Source organism: Natrix helvetica (genome assembly GCF_964273705.1).
Source record: "Natrix helvetica genome assembly, chromosome: 6".
NCBI classification, from domain to species: Eukaryota; Metazoa; Chordata; class Lepidosauria; order Squamata; family Natricidae; genus Natrix; species Natrix helvetica.
Genome location: NC_138553.1, coordinates 34628095 through 34645686, shown reverse-complemented (window position 1 = coordinate 34645686; position 17592 = coordinate 34628095). Strand labels below are relative to the sequence as shown.

At 40.6% G+C, this 17592-nt stretch overlaps 1 protein-coding gene across 8 annotated transcripts in view; it reads left to right on the top strand.

The window, feature by feature from the left end:
• Positions 1–17592, top strand: part of CNOT4 (CCR4-NOT transcription complex subunit 4) — an 82454-nt gene that overhangs the window by 19991 nt on the left and 44871 nt on the right. For all 8 annotated transcript variants that reach the window (XM_081958263.1, XM_081958266.1, XM_081958265.1 and 5 more), the window contains exons 2-6: positions 5308–5568; positions 11355–11552; positions 12163–12249; positions 13676–13777; positions 16651–16776. In XM_081958263.1, coding sequence (XP_081814389.1) covers positions 5395–5568; positions 11355–11552; positions 12163–12249; positions 13676–13777; positions 16651–16776 — 687 coding nt within the window. In that variant the 5' untranslated portion in view covers positions 5308–5394. The remainder of the gene's footprint in view (positions 1–5307; positions 5569–11354; positions 11553–12162; positions 12250–13675; positions 13778–16650; positions 16777–17592) is intronic.

Sequence of the window (17592 nt, the reverse complement as noted above, 5' to 3'; positions counted from 1 at the left end):
GGCCTAGACAAAGATGCATTAAGGCGACAGAAGGCCTTAGAAAAACAGGTTTCCAAAGCCCAACAGCAGGCCCAATCTTCCCTTTCGGTGTCTCCTGGGGAGCCCTCCAGGCAAATTCCTCCAGCCCAGGGAGGCCCCATTTCTGATAGTGAAGAGGAAGGGGATTCCTTGGCCATGGCAACTTCTCCAGGCCATTCCATGGCTGATCAGGCTGATCTCTTTGCCTGTCCCTCTGATATGGATGAGGGACCAGCTCCAATGGGGCCCTTAGCCCCTCAACAGCCGATCCCCGGGCCCACTCAAAGGGTTCGCCCCATTGAGGACCAAGGGCCTAACCTATCCACTGAAATGCAGGAAATAATTAACAGGGCCATTTCCCAGGGCATTGAGGCAGGCATGCGAAAAGGTGGCAAGCGCACTCGCAAGACCCACCATTTGCAACCCCAGGAGGATTCCAGAGAGATGACTCCTAGCCTTCCACCTCCGTCCCTGCATTCTTCAGTGGCCTCCGATGAGTCAGACTGGGAGGAAGAAGAGGAATTTCTTCCTAGGCAGGAAGCTGAATTCTCTGGGGATGAGGCAAGCCCCGCCAAAAAGCCGGCCTTTTCAGGCTTATTTAATTTGGATAATTTCAAAACCATTTTAGATAAGGCTAAGATCTCAACTCACATGGGGTCCACCCCCCCAGCTCAGGTGGTTGTAGACCCTGATGATCTATCTGGGGATCTCTTTGAGGAACCCATTTCGGTCCAGGAAATAGTTCCTGTACCCAAGATGTTCCTCAATTTAGTTCAAAGACAGTGGGCGCAGCCAGCTACCATGGCTACCCCCAGCAGCCATGACAAGAAGCTATATACGGTGGATGCCAGCCTGGAGGAGCTGCTCAAGCTCCCTCCTATCGATCCCCCTGTAGCGGCTCTTACCTCCTCTTCTGTGCTCCCTCCTGACCTGTTGGAGGGGCTCAAGGCTGAGGACAAGAGAACCGAAACTGCTTGTCACAAGACCCATCAGGCAGCTGCATGGGCCATTAAGTCCTCCGCTTCAGCCTCCTTTTTCTCCAGGGCGGCTCTCCTGTGGCTGAGGCAGTTGTTGAGGAAGATACCTGCCAAGGACGTTAAAGTCAGGCAGGATATCAATGAAATCATGGCAGCCACAGAGTACACTGCTGATGCCACTCTGAATGCTGCTAAGTTTGCCTCGCGTGCCCTAGCGTCTAATGTTACTTCCAGACGCCTCCTGTGGCTTAGGCACTGGAATGTGGATATGCGCTCCAAATGGAAGCTTGTTACTGCCCCCTTTAAAGGGGACAAGCTGTTTGGTGAGGTCCTTGATCCAGTCCTTGTGGAAAACAAGGACAAAAAGAAAGTGATGCCATCAGTCACCAAAAAGCCTGATCGTAAAGGTCCTGGCTCTTACAGGAGGCAGGCCTTTCGGAACAATGAGCCCTCCACCAGCTCCGCCCCCTATCATCGGGCGTATCCCCAGCAGGGTGAGCGGTCTCAGGACCGTCAGTCCTTTCGAGACAGAGTTCGCCAGCAGCCCTTCTCCAAGCGGCCATTTCGGGGGGGCTCCGGCTCCCGACCCTTTAGGAGGTATAAATGACCATCACAGGTCAGCTCCCATAGGAGGGCGGTTGCAGTTGTTCCACGCCAAATGGGAGCAGACCACGTCGGACCAGTGGGTTCTTCAAACGGTCCGCATGGGTCTCACTTTAGAATTCTGGTCCCCCCCTCCCCGCCACTTCATCCGGTGTCCAGTTCCCTCAGGGTTAGTCAAAAGATCCCTCATGGAACAGGAGATAAGGCACCTCAAGGAGATCAGGGCCATAGAACCTGTCCCAGCAGGCCAGGAAGGAAGAGGGTTTTACTCCATCCTGTTTCTGGTCCCCAAAAACTCAGGAGGGTGGAGGGGGATATTAGATCTAAAGAGGTTCAATCACCACGTGACATATCACAGGTTCAAGATGCAGTCCCTCCAGTCCATCTTGGGGGCATCAGGCCAGGCGATATACTAACGTCCATAGACCTCAAAGAGGCCTACCTCCACATCCCTATCCGCAAAGCCCACCGCAAATTCCTGAGGTTCTCTTACGCGGGCCTCCAGTACCGGGCAATGCCATTCGGCCTGTCATCGGCGCCCAGGACATTCACAAAGGTTCTCGCAGCCGTGGCGGCTTTTCTACGGTCACGTCCGGTCAGACTCCACTGTTACCTAGACGATGTTCTCATTCTGTCATCATCGCATCAACAAGCTGTCAGCGACCTAGAACACACCATGCAGGCGCTCCGGGACCACGGGTTCACCATCAACCTGGAAAAAAGTCATCTCGTTCCCACGACCAGACTGAAGCATCTAGGGGCCGTCATCGACACCACCTCGTGCACGGTATCCCTGTCCCCGGAAAGGGTGGCCAGCCTTCGGGAGATGGTCGTTCAGGTGCAGCAGTCACGTCTAGTCAAGGTGGTTCAGCTCTCACAGCTCCTCGGCAAGATGATCTCGTGCCTGTCAATCGTGCCTTGGGCGAGACTTCACTCCCGTCCCCTACAGTGGCTCCTGCTTCCATATCAAAGAACAAACGAAAGCAGCTCAACAAGACTGATTCCAGTTCCAGCAGAGGTACGTCGCTCTCTAAAGTGGTGGTTGTCTCTGGCCCTGTTAAAGGGGTCGCCATTCAAGGAGCCAGTCAGGCTCACCATCACAACGGATGCCAGCCTGTTCGGTTGGGGGGCCCACTGCCACAACCAGCTCGCACAGGGCAGGTGGTCCCCTTCCGAAGCCGCTCACAGCATCAACTGGCTGGAGCTGAGGGCAGTCAGGCTTGCGCTGAAGCGCTTCCAGAGCACCGTTCAGGGCCACCACGTGCGCATCATGACAGACAATGTCGCCACCAAGGCGCACATCAATCGACGGGGGAATGCGCTCCAGATCCCTGATGAAGGAGGCGGAGCTCTTGGGTCGATGGGCGGAGAGGTATCTCCTTTCTCTTCAGGCGGAGCACATCTCGGGCACGAGCAACACCCAGGCGGACTGGCTGAGCAGATCCACAGTCGACCACTCGGAGTGGCGTCTACATCCGCTGCTGTTCCAGCAACTGTCCCAGAGGTTCGGCCTCCCGCTGGTGGACCTGTTCGCCACCGCGGCCAACGCGCATCTTCCGCGGTTCTTCACAAGGTTCCACGACCCGAGGGCGGAAGGAGTCAACGCGCTGCACGGCCCGTGGCCGAAAGGTCTGCTTTACGCTTTTCCCCCGCTACCTCTTCTTCCCAGAGTCATCAGGAAGATCCTAGCAGAGGAGGCGGAGGTGCTGCTGGTAGCACCGTACTGGCCCAGGAGAACCTGGTTTGCAGACTTGGTGAGTCTTCGATCACACCACCGTGGCGGATTCCTTCACAGGACATCTCTCTCAGCCAGGGGGCCCTTCAACATCCAGAACCCCAGTGGCTGCAGCTGACCGTCTGGCGCTTGAGAGGGATCTCCTAAGCAGAGGCAAGTTGTCAGACAAGGTGATTGGCACCATCCAAACGTCACGACGGCAGTCCACGACGCGCATCTACGACGCCACTTGGAAATCCTTCGCCAGCTGGTGCACGGCTCATGGTACGTCTGCGCCCCTTGCTTCGGTTCCTGTCATCCTGGACTTCCTGCAGGAAGGTTTGGACAAGGGCCTGGCACCTAACATCTTGAGGCGCCAGGCGGCAGCCCTGTCAACCATCCTCTCAGTTGAGGGCTACGCATCTCTTGGCCGGAATCCGACCATCCACAGTTTCTTCAGGGGAGCGACCAACCTGAGACCCCCAGTGGTCCACAGATACCCATCTTGGGATCTCAATGTAGTGTTGCGGTCCCTCATCGGGCCCCCGTTTGAGCCCATTAAGACGGCCAGTCTCAGACACCTCACATTCAAGACGGTTTTTCTGGTCGCTATCACGTCTGCTCGTCGCATATCGGAACTGGCTGCCTTGTCAGTCAGAGAGGACTTGTGTCTCATTCGTAACGACAGAGTAATCCTGAGGCTGGACCCTTCCTTCATTCCGAAGGTCAATTCCTGGTTTCATCGGGCGCAGGAGGTGGTCCTTCCGGATTTTTGCCCGCATCCTCGGCACCCGAGGGAAAAGCGCTGGCACATGCTGGATGTGCGCAGGACTATTCGCAGATACATCAAGCGCACGGCCAGTTTTCGGAAATCCGAATCTCTATTCGTCTCCTTTCAACCAGCTTCTCAAGGCAAGAAGGTCTCTTCATCTACCATCGGCGGATGGCTGCGAGCCTGCATTGCGCTTGCCCACGTTTTACAGTCCGTTCCTGTGCCTCGCAATATCACAGCACATTCGACTAGAAGCGCCGCCACCACAGCTGCCTGGTCTACACAGGCACCGATTGAAGAGATCTGCAAGGCGGCCACCTGGACTTCTCTGTCTCCATTTGTCCGAAATTACAAACTGGACAGTTTTGCATCGGCGGAAGGGGCCTTTGGGAGGCGTGTTCTTCAGGGCATCCATACCAGCGGAGCGACCCTGATGGCTGAGCCTTCCCGCCCTAGTGACAGTTAGCTTGGGCATGTCCCTTCTTTGGACTCTCCAGAGCAGCGCCCTGGAAAATGACCATTGTCTTACCTGAAGGGTCCTTTTCAGGGCGCTGCAACGGAGAGTCCACCCCGCCCTGGGGTCTATTCTCCGCTGGTGTTTGTGAAGTCACAGTGTTGTTGGTTGTTTCTGTTATTGTTGTTGGACTATTTTTGACTTGTTCCATATTAGACTTCCAGTTGAAGTTTCAGCGCGCAACTGTTCCACGTCTTCATTGAATAAATCTGAGGAGAGTCGGCACCAGAGGCGTGGCTTAAAGTTTTCAATTCAGTTCTGGGCAGATTGGCTGTGTTTAACCCCTTCTTTGGACTCTCCGTTGCAGCGCCCTGAAAAGGACCCTTCAGGTAAGACAATGGTCATTCCCTTTAGGCTTTCTGTCTCAAACCTGGAAAGAGTTCTACTCTTTTTCTAACTTATTGTGATAATCAAGATACAGAATACAACCATATTACCAATATATAAGCAATACAAAAGCATGTTGATAATTTATGTAGTTTGAGCTGGTTTAACAATGACATTTGGTTTACCTGCTGCTGTTTCCAACAGTTAATTCAAAGCTTGTAAGAGAGACATCCAAAATTAAGTAAGGGGATCGGGTAATTATATAATGAAGTAATTCTGTCAGAAAATAATGAAGATATATAATTGCAGTGAATAAAAGTAATGGTTACATCCCAGTATGTACTTAAATACTAATTCATTTATCTTTATTTTTCTTTTACAGATCTTTGAATATCTTCATTTTTTTCTCTGTGCTGATCTTAATACTCCCTTAAGTTATTACATACTTTTTGCTGCTCTGTGAGAAGAGATGTCTCGCAGCCCAGATGCAAAGGAAGACCCTGTCGAATGCCCCCTTTGTATGGAGCCTCTGGAGATTGATGACATAAACTTCTTCCCTTGCACCTGTGGTTACCAGATCTGTCGCTTCTGTTGGCATCGTATTCGCACAGATGAGAATGGACTTTGTCCTGCGTGTAGAAAGGTACCTGTCTTAAGTTCATCAAAAATATTTTCTTTGATAATACAATCTCAGAATGAAATGTTGCTTCAATCTAATATAAATTTCTTCCTTAAAAAATGGGGATTGATATAGGGTAAACAAAGGAAAAAAATGCAACTGCTTTATATAAACATAAAGTAATCTCATAATGTAAGTTGTGGCTAATGCAATATTTCCATTAATGTATGGATAGTCATTGATTTATTATTGTTCATTTAACAATGATCTAGAAGTGCAATGGTCCTGGAAAGAGTGATATAAGGCCTGCAAAACAGTTCCGGCCATCATCATCCCTATAGTCATCACCAAACACTGCTCACTATCCTTATAGTATTTGGCAACCTTTTCACACTTACAGCTGGTTGCCAAAGGTCCCATGATCACCAATTACAAACTTCTCTGCTGTCTTTCCCTGAAAGTCAAGAGCAGCGGCCCCCAACCTTTAGGACACCAGGGACCAGTTCCATGGAGAGAGGTTTTTTCTGCAGATCGAGGGTGTGGGGGGGGGGGGTGATTTTGCATTCTGCCTGAACAGATGGGGCTTTGCTTTTTTGCATGGCCCAGTTTCTGGCATAGCTAGTCAGTCCATGGATCAGGGATTGGGGACTCCTGGTCAAGAGGGAAGCCAGCAGGGAATATTGCAAGGTACTGTCACTTGCTGAGAAAATGCCTCTCTTCTCTGAGGTTTGGCTAAAAGAGCTGCCTCTCGAGGGGAACTGTATTGCTTTGGTGGAGTGCAGAAATACTGAAGATTTTGGTTCCATTCCTGCACAGCACCAAAGGAGTTCCTTTCCATTCATGGAGGGGAGCAGAATTCCTTTGGCAGGGCAGGCTCTTTTATCCAGCCCCCAGAGACAAGAGGGAGCCAAAATCCACGTAGAGAGTGAAGATAAGGAACATAGGATGCCTTAGATGGGTAGGGAGAGGCCTGGTGCAGACTATGCATGAAGTGTCCCTTTGTTCAGGGGCTGAAAAATGTACTTGGATTTCAGCAGGGAGGATTTTCAGCTTCTCCTCCATGCCACTAAACCACCTTGGGCACCTTACCTGTAACAAGCCATGCGATTGCTTAACAACCACAGTTGGGAGTGTGAGTATTGTGGTTGTTGAGAGATGCAGTCAAATGGGCACTCACATAAAGTCTATTGTTATAACTGCTTTGCTCAACAACTATGATTCTGGACCCTATTGTGGTTGTAAGTTGAAGACTACTTGTAAAGTGGCAAAAATTGTTCTTGGTTGTAAATAGTTCCTTTGTTCTATGCAAGTCAATAACTATAAGTTACTTTATATATTTCATCTTTTTTTGTGTTTTTTTGTGATTATTTTGAACTGAAATAGTATGTTCTGCAATGTTGTTTTTGTCATCAGGAATGTATATCATATTTTTCTTAATGACATTAGTCTGCTGCTTCCTATACTATCAAAAATCTCCTAGATGAAGGGCCTTTATTCTCAGGCTATGTGGCAAGCTCCCCAAATGCTGCCTCTGTTTGCCAACGGCATACCATTACACTAAGTATAGAAAACACTGGAGTTCTGAATCCACAATATAATATCCATATGTTATTCTATCTACTGTTTAAGGAAAGGATGATGATTAGTTCCACTGCTGTCACAGTATGAATTGTCTAACCCACTGGAAATTTGCAGTATCAAGAGTACTGGGACTCTTTTCAATAATACAATGTTATTATTTAAACTATTGTAGTTCATTCTTACCTTGTTTAACAGTAGTAATTTTCTCAAGGGAAGGACTTCTGGTTGCATCCGTGGCCAGAACGGCTGGAAAATAATGGGCTCTGCTGAGCCCCGCAAAATCCAGCCGGTAACCGCTGCCGGGAGACCCTTTGTGGTCATAGTCTCCATGAATGGGAGGTGAAGGAAGGAGAGGCATTTCGCTGGCCACAAGGAACTCGCAAATTCCTGTTTAGGCCTGAAGCAAGTTCTCCCGAATGGCAGCAGACACAACCGCCATTGCTGACAGTCACGAAGCTGGGACAACCGGGACCCAAGATTTGTGCAGGACCGGTGTATGGACAGAACATTGAAACTGGATGAGATAATTGCCAACTTTTATTCTAATGACTTGCAATAACAAAAATAATATGAAAAGAAAACTCTGAAGCTTAAAATAGCAGCGAATTAACACACGGAGAAAAACCCCCCAGAAATGAATAGGCGAAAAAAGCTCAAGAGAAGCTATAAAATACAGAAAGTTTGGAAAAAAGCTCAAATACTTTGAAAGTGACTTTAGGTAGAATTTATTCGCTTATTTGAATTTTTAAACCTCCTGGATTTATTGGATAATCAGCTGTTTTTGTCAGATTGCTTAATGTTGGATTTGGGAATAAGAGAGCCATCTACTGGAGAAAGTAGTATTGCAACACTATAGCCCCAGTATATTCAATGAAAGCTAATCTAATACACGCAAAGGCTAATACAGAGAATAGAAGCAACAACATCTGGAGAATGGAGAACCTTGACTTTGTTGTTAGAAGACGACGGGAAATTTGAGAACATTCAATGGCTTTTTTTTCCTTTTGAAAAGTTATAAAAGGAACTAATTTGTAAATAGCTAAACTTTATTAAAACCAACTATTGGACTATGGATTGGAAAGGTTGGAAGAATTTAGTGGGTTAATTTGGACTAATTTGGGCTTGGACTATTAATGTTATTTGATGGAATATTCTACAAGGAAAAAAAAGAAAAAGGTCAGAAGAAAAGAGAGAAGAAGGAAAATCACATAAGACTTTAAAATTTGGACAATTGGGAGATATATATTTGGGGAATTGCAAGGTTGTAAATTGTTACGAAATAAAATGAGACTTTTTGAAGGTATACCTATGGGATTGATATAATTTTATTAGGCAGGAGTTTTTAAATATTGAGATATTGGAACAATAGAAATATATTGTTATAACCTATATTGAATCACTATAAAATGGATTTGCAAGAGACATTAGAGATGTATGAAGAAATATTGTTTATGTTAAAAAGTGTGTGTGAATCTTTAAGAGACAATAAAGAGACAAAGTGATTGTTTAAAGATACAGATATGAATGTAGAAGCTACTCAACAATTGGGGGGGAAAGAGGAACATGATACTTAAGAAATAGATGTGAAATTAGAAAAGCAGGCAAAGGGGAAAATAAAAATGAGAAGTGAGAAGTCAAGAACAAAGAGAAGAAAGGATTAATAAGTAGAAGACAATTACTTAACCCCTCAATTTCTAATTGTATAGAGAGAAAAGAGAAAAAATATTTTTAAAAAAACCAAAAACGAAGTCTTTTGGATGGGTGTTCAAATAATGTAACAGAAGAGATAAAAGGCACCAAGAAAGGGAAGTTTAGTAGACACACAAAAAAAAAAAAAAAAGCAAAAAGTGATACAAGATTCCAAGAGAGAGACAGATAAAAGGCTGACCCAAAAATCAATAAATGATGGAATTATAGAAAGATTAAGAGATGATGGATAATGAGAAAATATAGTAATAAAATGGGAAAATACCATAACCCCCATTAATTCAGATTAGTGGATGGTAATTTAAAATTAGGTAATCTAACTGTATTATTAATAATAACTGTGTTAAAATATATTGTGAATTTAAAATACTAAGGATTAGAAATGGTGGGGACTTTGAGATATACTCCCGTGATAGATTGAATATTGTTAATAATTGGTGTTATTAGTAATCCCACACATTTGGAATATTCATGCTATGATGGAATAATGGCTGACTTTTAAAATATTGAATGGTAACATTTAGTAAGGGATAATAAAGGCAAAGAAACTGTTATTTATGTTTAAATGAATTAATGGGAAAATAAAAGGAATATGAAATGAGACTAGTGTTGTTGAAGTTGAAAGATTAGAACTCCACATACTATTTGTATTATTACTGTTAATGTTGTTTTAAAAATACCTGACCTGGACAATGCACTATCCACAAAATATGTATGTTTATATTGGAAAAAATTAAAATTAAAATTGATTTTTTTTTCTCACGGAAAAACACTTTTTTCATATGTTCATGAAATATTTGGTGTGATTGTTTTGTTTATTAATATATTTCTTTTCTTGTTAGAATGCCACAGTGTTTAGTCTCTTGCAAGCAAAAAGTACAAAAACAATTTTATTTCCAGAAACCACCTACAATTCATAGTTCTCTTATTTTTGAAATTCACTGGTCAACAGCATAATAATAGCGCTAGCACTTAGACATATACCGCTTTACAGTGCTTTACAAGCCCTCTCTAAGCAGTTTAAAGAATCAGCATATTGCCCCCAACAATTTGTGTCTTCAGTTTATCCACCTTGGAAGGATGGAAGGCTGAGTCAACCTTGAGCCTGGTGAAATTTGAACTGCCAAATTGCAGGCAGGCAGCAGAAGTAGCCTGCAGTACTGCACTCTAACCACTGTGCCACTGCGGCTCAATACACTTTATTTAGTAATTGTGGCATATACTTTACAGATAAGATTCTATTTTATTGGGTACATTGATCCACAAAATGTTATGACTGATGCAACAAATTATGCTATGCTTTAGTGAGGAGCTCCAGTACTGTGCATCTGCATTTTGTATAAAGAAATAAAGTAGTGAATCCTCTCATTTCTTCCTAACAGAATCTCCAGCTAGGAATGGGGGTGGGGGTGGGGGGTTGAATGATCCCCTGATCAGGTCAGTTTGAATAAAGATCTTGAAAAGCTACTAAGATTAACATCCTTGAGAAATTGTTCCTGTTTTTTGTTTTTGAAAACTGTTGGCTCAGATAGCTTCCATGTTTTAGTGATGCTGCAATATTTAGTAGCTTTCCCTTAAATATATATCTTTTACAAAATGTATTATAATAATTTGGCTGATAACTCTTTGACTGGTGCATTGACTTTAAATGCTTCTGACGACAGAGCTGTTTATACTTAACAATGGGTCACTTTTCATGCACGACTAATAGATAAAGAAGGCTAAATGTTGTGTTTCATGAGATTGAAACAGTGTCATGCTTTCTTTAAATACTGCAGTATATAACTGCAAATTAGCAAGCACCAGGACCACTTGGGACAATATCCCTTGCTTTGTGGCACTTATCATTTGTGATTCTGCCGCTACTGATTGAATTTCTTCAAGCTATATTATTTGATTAGAATGTCAATTACTACTTGCTCTAGGCAAACAAGAATGCCCTATAGTTTTTGACAAGCTAATTTAATATACTTAGTAATCTTAATTCCCAGTGACTACATTGATAAATAATTTTCTTGCAATAGTATAGAAATGGTTTGCTATTATCTGCTTATGGATTGTCTTCAGATTTCCTGGTTTATCTACACATCTAACATTCCTTAGAAATCTCCGATCTCACATCTAACTTTCCTTAGAAATCTCTGATACTAATTAAGCATGACTCTTTTTGGCTTTTTAATATAGGCATGGTTGCTAAATGCTATCATTGTAGCATTTAATTTACTTGTTAACATGTTTAGAAATAAGCATGTATTGTGTGTCTTATGCCTACTATTTAGTGTATTTAGGTATAAAATAAAGAAAATTCTGCTCACTTCTAATGCTGTTTTGATGCCGTTTATAATAGATTGTAATAAAACAAGGATTCCTGAAAATAGGAGATATTCGCTTGGTGTCCTATTGAATATCAGGGATCTTCTTCCAAAGTTTGCTTCACTCAGCAAGATTTTCCATTCTGTATAGATTTTTAGGCAGTGTCAGTTCCAGCATTAGTTCTTGAATATTTATTCCTGTTTTTAAAGCCATATCCAGAAGATCCAGCAGTATACAAACCTCTCTCCCAAGAAGAGCTGCAGAGGATAAAAAACGAAAAGAAACAGAAACAAAACGAGAGAAAACAGAAGATATCAGAGAATCGTAAGCATCTGGCCAGTGTACGGGTTGTACAGAAGAATCTTGTTTTTGTAGTAGGTTTATCCCAGCGTCTAGCAGATCCAGAGGTAAGCTGTTTCTAGGAGTGCACTTTTTATTTCTCTAGTGTATTCTTTTTTTAAAAGGTATTGTTTTCAATCTATAAATAGAATTAAAAAAGAAGTGTCCAAATACAAACATTAACAAAAAAAAAGAAGTAAAGAAAAGGAAAGAAATAACATGTAAATTGAAAAAAGCATACCTGGCTTAAAATGGATGGAAAAGTCTATTACTTTTTATGTATGAACTGATCTTTTATTGAAATTATGGGAAGTTGTGAACAATATAGTCGAGATTTTATTTATTAAGATCTGAGATTCTGAGAATATCTATATTCTGATTTTTGCATTGTATCTTGAGTATGTTAAGGTTATCAAATAAGTTTATTATTCTGGACTTTTCTGAAGTATTTAATCCAATAGCCATATATTGGGTTTTTTTTTATATTGAGCTGCCTGATACTTAATATCATTTTATCTTTCCTGGAAGCCAAATTTAAAAGGTGTTTTTCAAAGACAATACAAATAATTCAAATATATTTTAAACAATGGTATTTATTTTACATTTTCTAATAAGAAAGTAATTGTTTTTAACAACTTACAATTATAAAATTTATTTTTGTTATGTTATTCAATACAGGTTTTGAAAAGGCCAGAATATTTTGGAAAATTTGGTAAAATACACAAAGTTGTCATCAATAACAGCACATCATACGCAGGCTCACAGGTAAGACTTTCTGTTCCTCTGAGGAAAAGAAGCAAATTCAATATTTCTGTGGAATGTAAAGAGCTATGTGTTGATATACTGTTGTTCATATTTTACTTAGTGGTGTAATACAATACAATACAATACAATACAATACAATAGTAGAGTTGGAAGGGACCTTGGAGGTCTTCTAGTCCAACCCCCTGCCTAGGCAGGAAACCCTATACCGTTTCAGACAAATAGCTATCCAACATCTTCTTAAAGACTTCCAGTGTTGTTCCAATTTTAATAACTAAAATTCAGTTAAATACACAACCTAGTTACAACAATATATTTAAGAGGATTCTCAAATTATGGGCATTGTATGAGAATAGTTACAGAATTCTACTTATTTTGACTCAGTTAATGAATTATCATTTGGTATCGATGCATATGTTCATATTCCATATTGAAGTGTGTGAACGATCACCATTGTTTAGTCAATAGTCATTAATATACTAAATTTATTTTACATTTTTTAATAAAGTAAATTGTTTTTAATTTTCCTCTCAGCTAGGAAATAATATATTGAGGAAAGGCAAGCTAATGACATATTGATATTCAGATTCAGTCTTATCTCAAAGTGTATTACTTGGTAGGATTGCGGCCTAAAAAATCAGCAACTTTAAGAAGTTGCTGCTAAATGCTATGTAAGTGCTGATAAATGCCATGGTACATCTATTTACCGTTGATCAGAAAGTGCTGCACAATTGCATTATTTTGAACAATTGATTTTAAATGCTGAATGAACAAATAGAATCCTAAGGAAACAAGTAGATCCAACTGCATAAGAGAGATTTTGGATAATTATGTGTTGGCATTTTCTGACTGTCCTACAAAATTACTGGTATATAAAAAATTAAGTAGAAATAATAGCACACAAAACTGATATTTACTGTTTCAAATATCTCTTTAGTCATAAAATCAAAGGTGAATTTTAAGAAAATCCCCCCCCCCAAAAAACCAAAGAATTTTTATGATTTTTAGATGATTTGATCTGTTGAATACATTTACACCAATGTGCCATGATGTTGAAGCAGGAAATTAATTTTATTCTTAAGATTTGCAATTTTGTCATATTTTAAACATTTTTTATCTGTGTAATGAAGTAGAAATAGCTTTTAAGATGTTTCTTGCCAGCAAGAATATTGATCAGTAATTAAGATGATTTTTCCCCATGTAAAAATAAGGTTAATAAGGTTTATTTTTACATTGAGTTTAATTGTGCACTAATCATACACTGCAGTCCTGATTATTACTAATTTTAAAGTAAATAGTAATTTGGAAAACTATCTGGACTTATTTTTATAAATTAAGTTTTACTTAAGTTTTACATTTGGCTTTCAACTTCATAAAATTTTAAGTACTTAAGGATCTGACTTGCAATTTTTTTTAAAAAAACATCTAGGGTCCAAGTGCAAGTGCATATGTAACATATATCCGGTCAGAAGATGCACTCAGAGCTATACAATGCGTTAATAATGTGGTAGTAGATGGAAGAACACTTAAGGTAATGTTAACAAATATTTTATGACTTTAGCATTTGCATCTGTATAAGAATTTACCAGATTTATCCAACTGAAAGACAAAGGAAGGGTTCTCTTACATTTGGCAGATAGACAGTGTTGAAGGCAAAACTAATGGGTGGAAGATTCATATATCTAGTTGAAAATACTGTGAACCAGTTGTCTGAAGACTCGGATGAGGAAAGGAAGGTATTCCTATTGCTTTGCCTTGTTGAGGCACAGATTTTTCCAGAATCTTCATTCTAGCTACAGTGACTTTTGTTCATCCCTCCCATTTCCTGTCTAATTTACTGGAGAACTGGGGATGAGATGAATGTACTTTTATGCCACCTCAATTTAAATGGGAGTAGACTATTGTAGGATTGATGATTGACAAGAACCAAAAATCTTTTTCATAATTTATCTTGGAGTAACAGCCATTGAATCAATGAGACAGCTGCCTAGAGTCTCTTGGTTGAGTTGGGCTATAGAAATTGAATAAATAAATTAATAAATTCTTCCGAATAACATGCATACTTGGTTAGCTCAGTACAGATAGTATTCACTTAATAATCTTATTGGGACCAGCAACTCTTATCACTAAGAAAGTAAGTATAGCTCATGTAAAGTGTTTTTCTTCTTTAACATATATATCAGCGGTTCTCAAGCTGTGGATCGTGACCCCTTTTGGGGTCGAATGACCATTTCACAGGGGTCGCTGAGACCAGCGCAACTCTAAAGTTTAGACTCCACCTCACGTTCCTTGAAATCCCCGCGGATGGGCTCCGGAATGGCTGCACAGCACGTTATTGCAGTTCCACGCCGTAAAAAACATAGGTGCACGCGCGCGCACACCGTACAATTAGCCTCGGAGACTTCGTAATGGCGGGAAAGTGTTCCTGCGAGGGAGGAAGGGGCTTAGGTCCTGCTCTGGGCTGTAATTATGCGGGGCGTGTGCGCGGCTATATTTTCCACGCTGCTGCCAGGTACTTTTAACTATATCTAAATTGCACAACCAGACCTGTCATCAAGAGCCAAGCTCAGGAGCCCGAATTGGCCCCATTCACACAATGAAAACCTGCTTGCTAAAAGTAACATAAACCATGCACAAAGGAAAAGAGCAAAAATAAAATGCAATGCAAGTAAACAATTTAAAAAATGATACAAGTGGAATTATTATTAAAAATAAAATGTAACAGAGAAAATGATATGTATGAAAATATAAAGTTGGGTTTCCTGAAATGCCACCCCAAGAACCCATCAGAGAAAGTAAATAAGCAAGGGCATCAACGGAAAGGAGGAAAGATGAGGGAAAGAAAGAAAGGGTAAAGCAGAGGGAGTAAAGGGGAGGAATTAAGAGTAGGAGAGAAGGTAAGAAGGAGGAGAAGAGAGGAGGAGGGGAGGAAAGAGAGGAGAAGAAGAAGGGAGGGAGGATGGAGGAGGAGGGAAAGGAAGAAAGGGTAAAAGCAGAGGAAGTAAGGGAGGGGAATTAAGAGTAGGAGAGAGGGTAAGAAGGGGGAGGAGGGGAAGAAAGAGAGGGGAAGAAGGGAGGAAGGAGAGGAGGAAAGAAGAAGGGAGATAGAGAACATAGAAGGAGCAAGGTTGTTGCAAAATAAAATGGGGTGGCAAGAAAGTGACCCAAACTGTACTCTATATATTTGTAAGAAAATAAATGATTAATGATAATGATATAATTAACAGTAATTATAAGAGTATATATTTGTAAATGAACTTGACAGAGAAAATAAAAAACTTTTTTTTAAAAAAAATTAAAAATAAATAATGCATGACGTTCGCCCAATAAATTAAGGTTAAGCTTACCACCACCACCAAGGTTAAGAGCACTCCTGCAAACAATCTCAAACCAGGTTGAAGATCCATCCAGGCAGGGTAAGCAAGTTTGTGAATGCAGCTGCAGGCAACTTAGTTAAGAAGGCTGTGGGAATAAAGCCACTGTGTGTCTCTGTGTATGTGTGTGTATGATTGTATAACAGCAGAGGTTGTCCAGCCTCCAGGGTGTGATTCTTTTCAGACCCCAAATTTAGGAGCAGACAAGATGTTGGCTGCCTCTATAAAAAAGATGTGGAGACTGTAGTCTAGAAAAAGTGCCAAGAAGAGCAACCAAGAGGATTAGGGGACTGGAAACTCAAACATAAGAACAGTTGCAGGAACTGGGTATGTCTGGTTGAATGAAAAGAAGGACTTAAGGGTGATATGATAGCAGTCTTCCAATATCAATATCTACATTACGATTCATAACAGTAGCAAAAGTACAGTTATAGAGTAGCAACGAAAATTTTGTTATGGTTGGTGGTCACCACAACATGAGGAACTGTAATAATAATAATAATAATAATAATAATAATAATAATAATAATAATAATAATAATAATAATAATAATCTTTAATTTATAGACCGCACCCTTTCCTAAACAGGACTCGGGGCGGTGTACAGTCATATTAAAACAATGTAGATACAAAAATATAGATAGATATACATAAATAGACGGAGGAGGTAGGATATACACTGTACAATAGATTAAAATTCAAATATAAATTAAAATTACCCTTAAAAATTACCCCATAATAAGGTGTTTGCCAGGAGGTTGAAAGTGGGACTATAAATGTATTAAAGAGTTGCGGCATTAGGAAGGTTGAGAACCACTGATATATATGGACATAACGCTATTTAACATTAAACAAATTGATGGTAATATAATTGAACAAAAAACCCTGAGAAATTGGCTTTGCATTGACTTACTCAACAAAAAAGTATCAGATATGACATTTTCCTTCTTTCCTTATGAAGGCAAGTCTACTTCTGCAGTATATTGTTTGTTATCTTTGAAAATTGTTGACACATTACATCTTTCATCAGGCATCTTTAGGAACCACAAAGTACTGCAGTTATTTTCTGAAGAACATGCAGTGTCCAAAGCCAGACTGTATGTACCTACATGAATTAGGAGATGAAGCAGCCAGTTTCACAAAAGAAGAAATGCAGGTAGGTATTTTGAGGGTTAATGTTTTTGTCTTAAGCCACTCTTCTCTTCCAAGATTGATCCTATATGGCAAAACAGGGCTTACCACCACCAACCCAATTATAATAGCTGTTTTTCAGTTTCCCTAGAATCAAGGTTAAGAAAGAACGAGGTATAAAGCAGAATTATAAAATGAACTGTTAAGCACTATAAAGCACTAAAGGCTATAAGTGCAATTTTCACAACATAATATAGCTGCTTTAGGAAGTTATAAGTAGGATTACATTTGCAGTTCCAGCAGAATCTCTAAATAACTTTTTGAAAATGAACCCAAAACACTGCCCCCTAGATAAATAAATAAAATAGATAATCAGATCTTCTGAAATTGAAAGGTCTAGCTGAAACTATCAATAAGTTAAATGAGAATATTAATGTATTGTAATACTTTTGTTTGAGAGCCCTGAAATTGTGAGGTTTTGGACAATATCACTTAAATGTAATTGTGTGATGGCTCAAAAATTCTGTCCTCTCCTCCTTGCCCCTTTATTTTACTACTCATCTATTTGCTATTGTCAGTTGATTCTGAAAGACAAAATCTGTCCAACACTTCAATAATTTACAGTCAAAATTAAATAATATACAAGTGCTTTTTGCTAACATAAAACTGATCAAACCAGATATGGCAAGTTAGGAATAAATCAGTAACTCAATAAAATCTGAATCAAATCATATGAGGGACACAATGGTTTTGTGGTGTAGTTCGTTTTACAAAATTAAAATTTCCTAAAAGCTGAATTTTTTGAGCCTTAAAGGTATTGATCAAAATATATATTGATAAA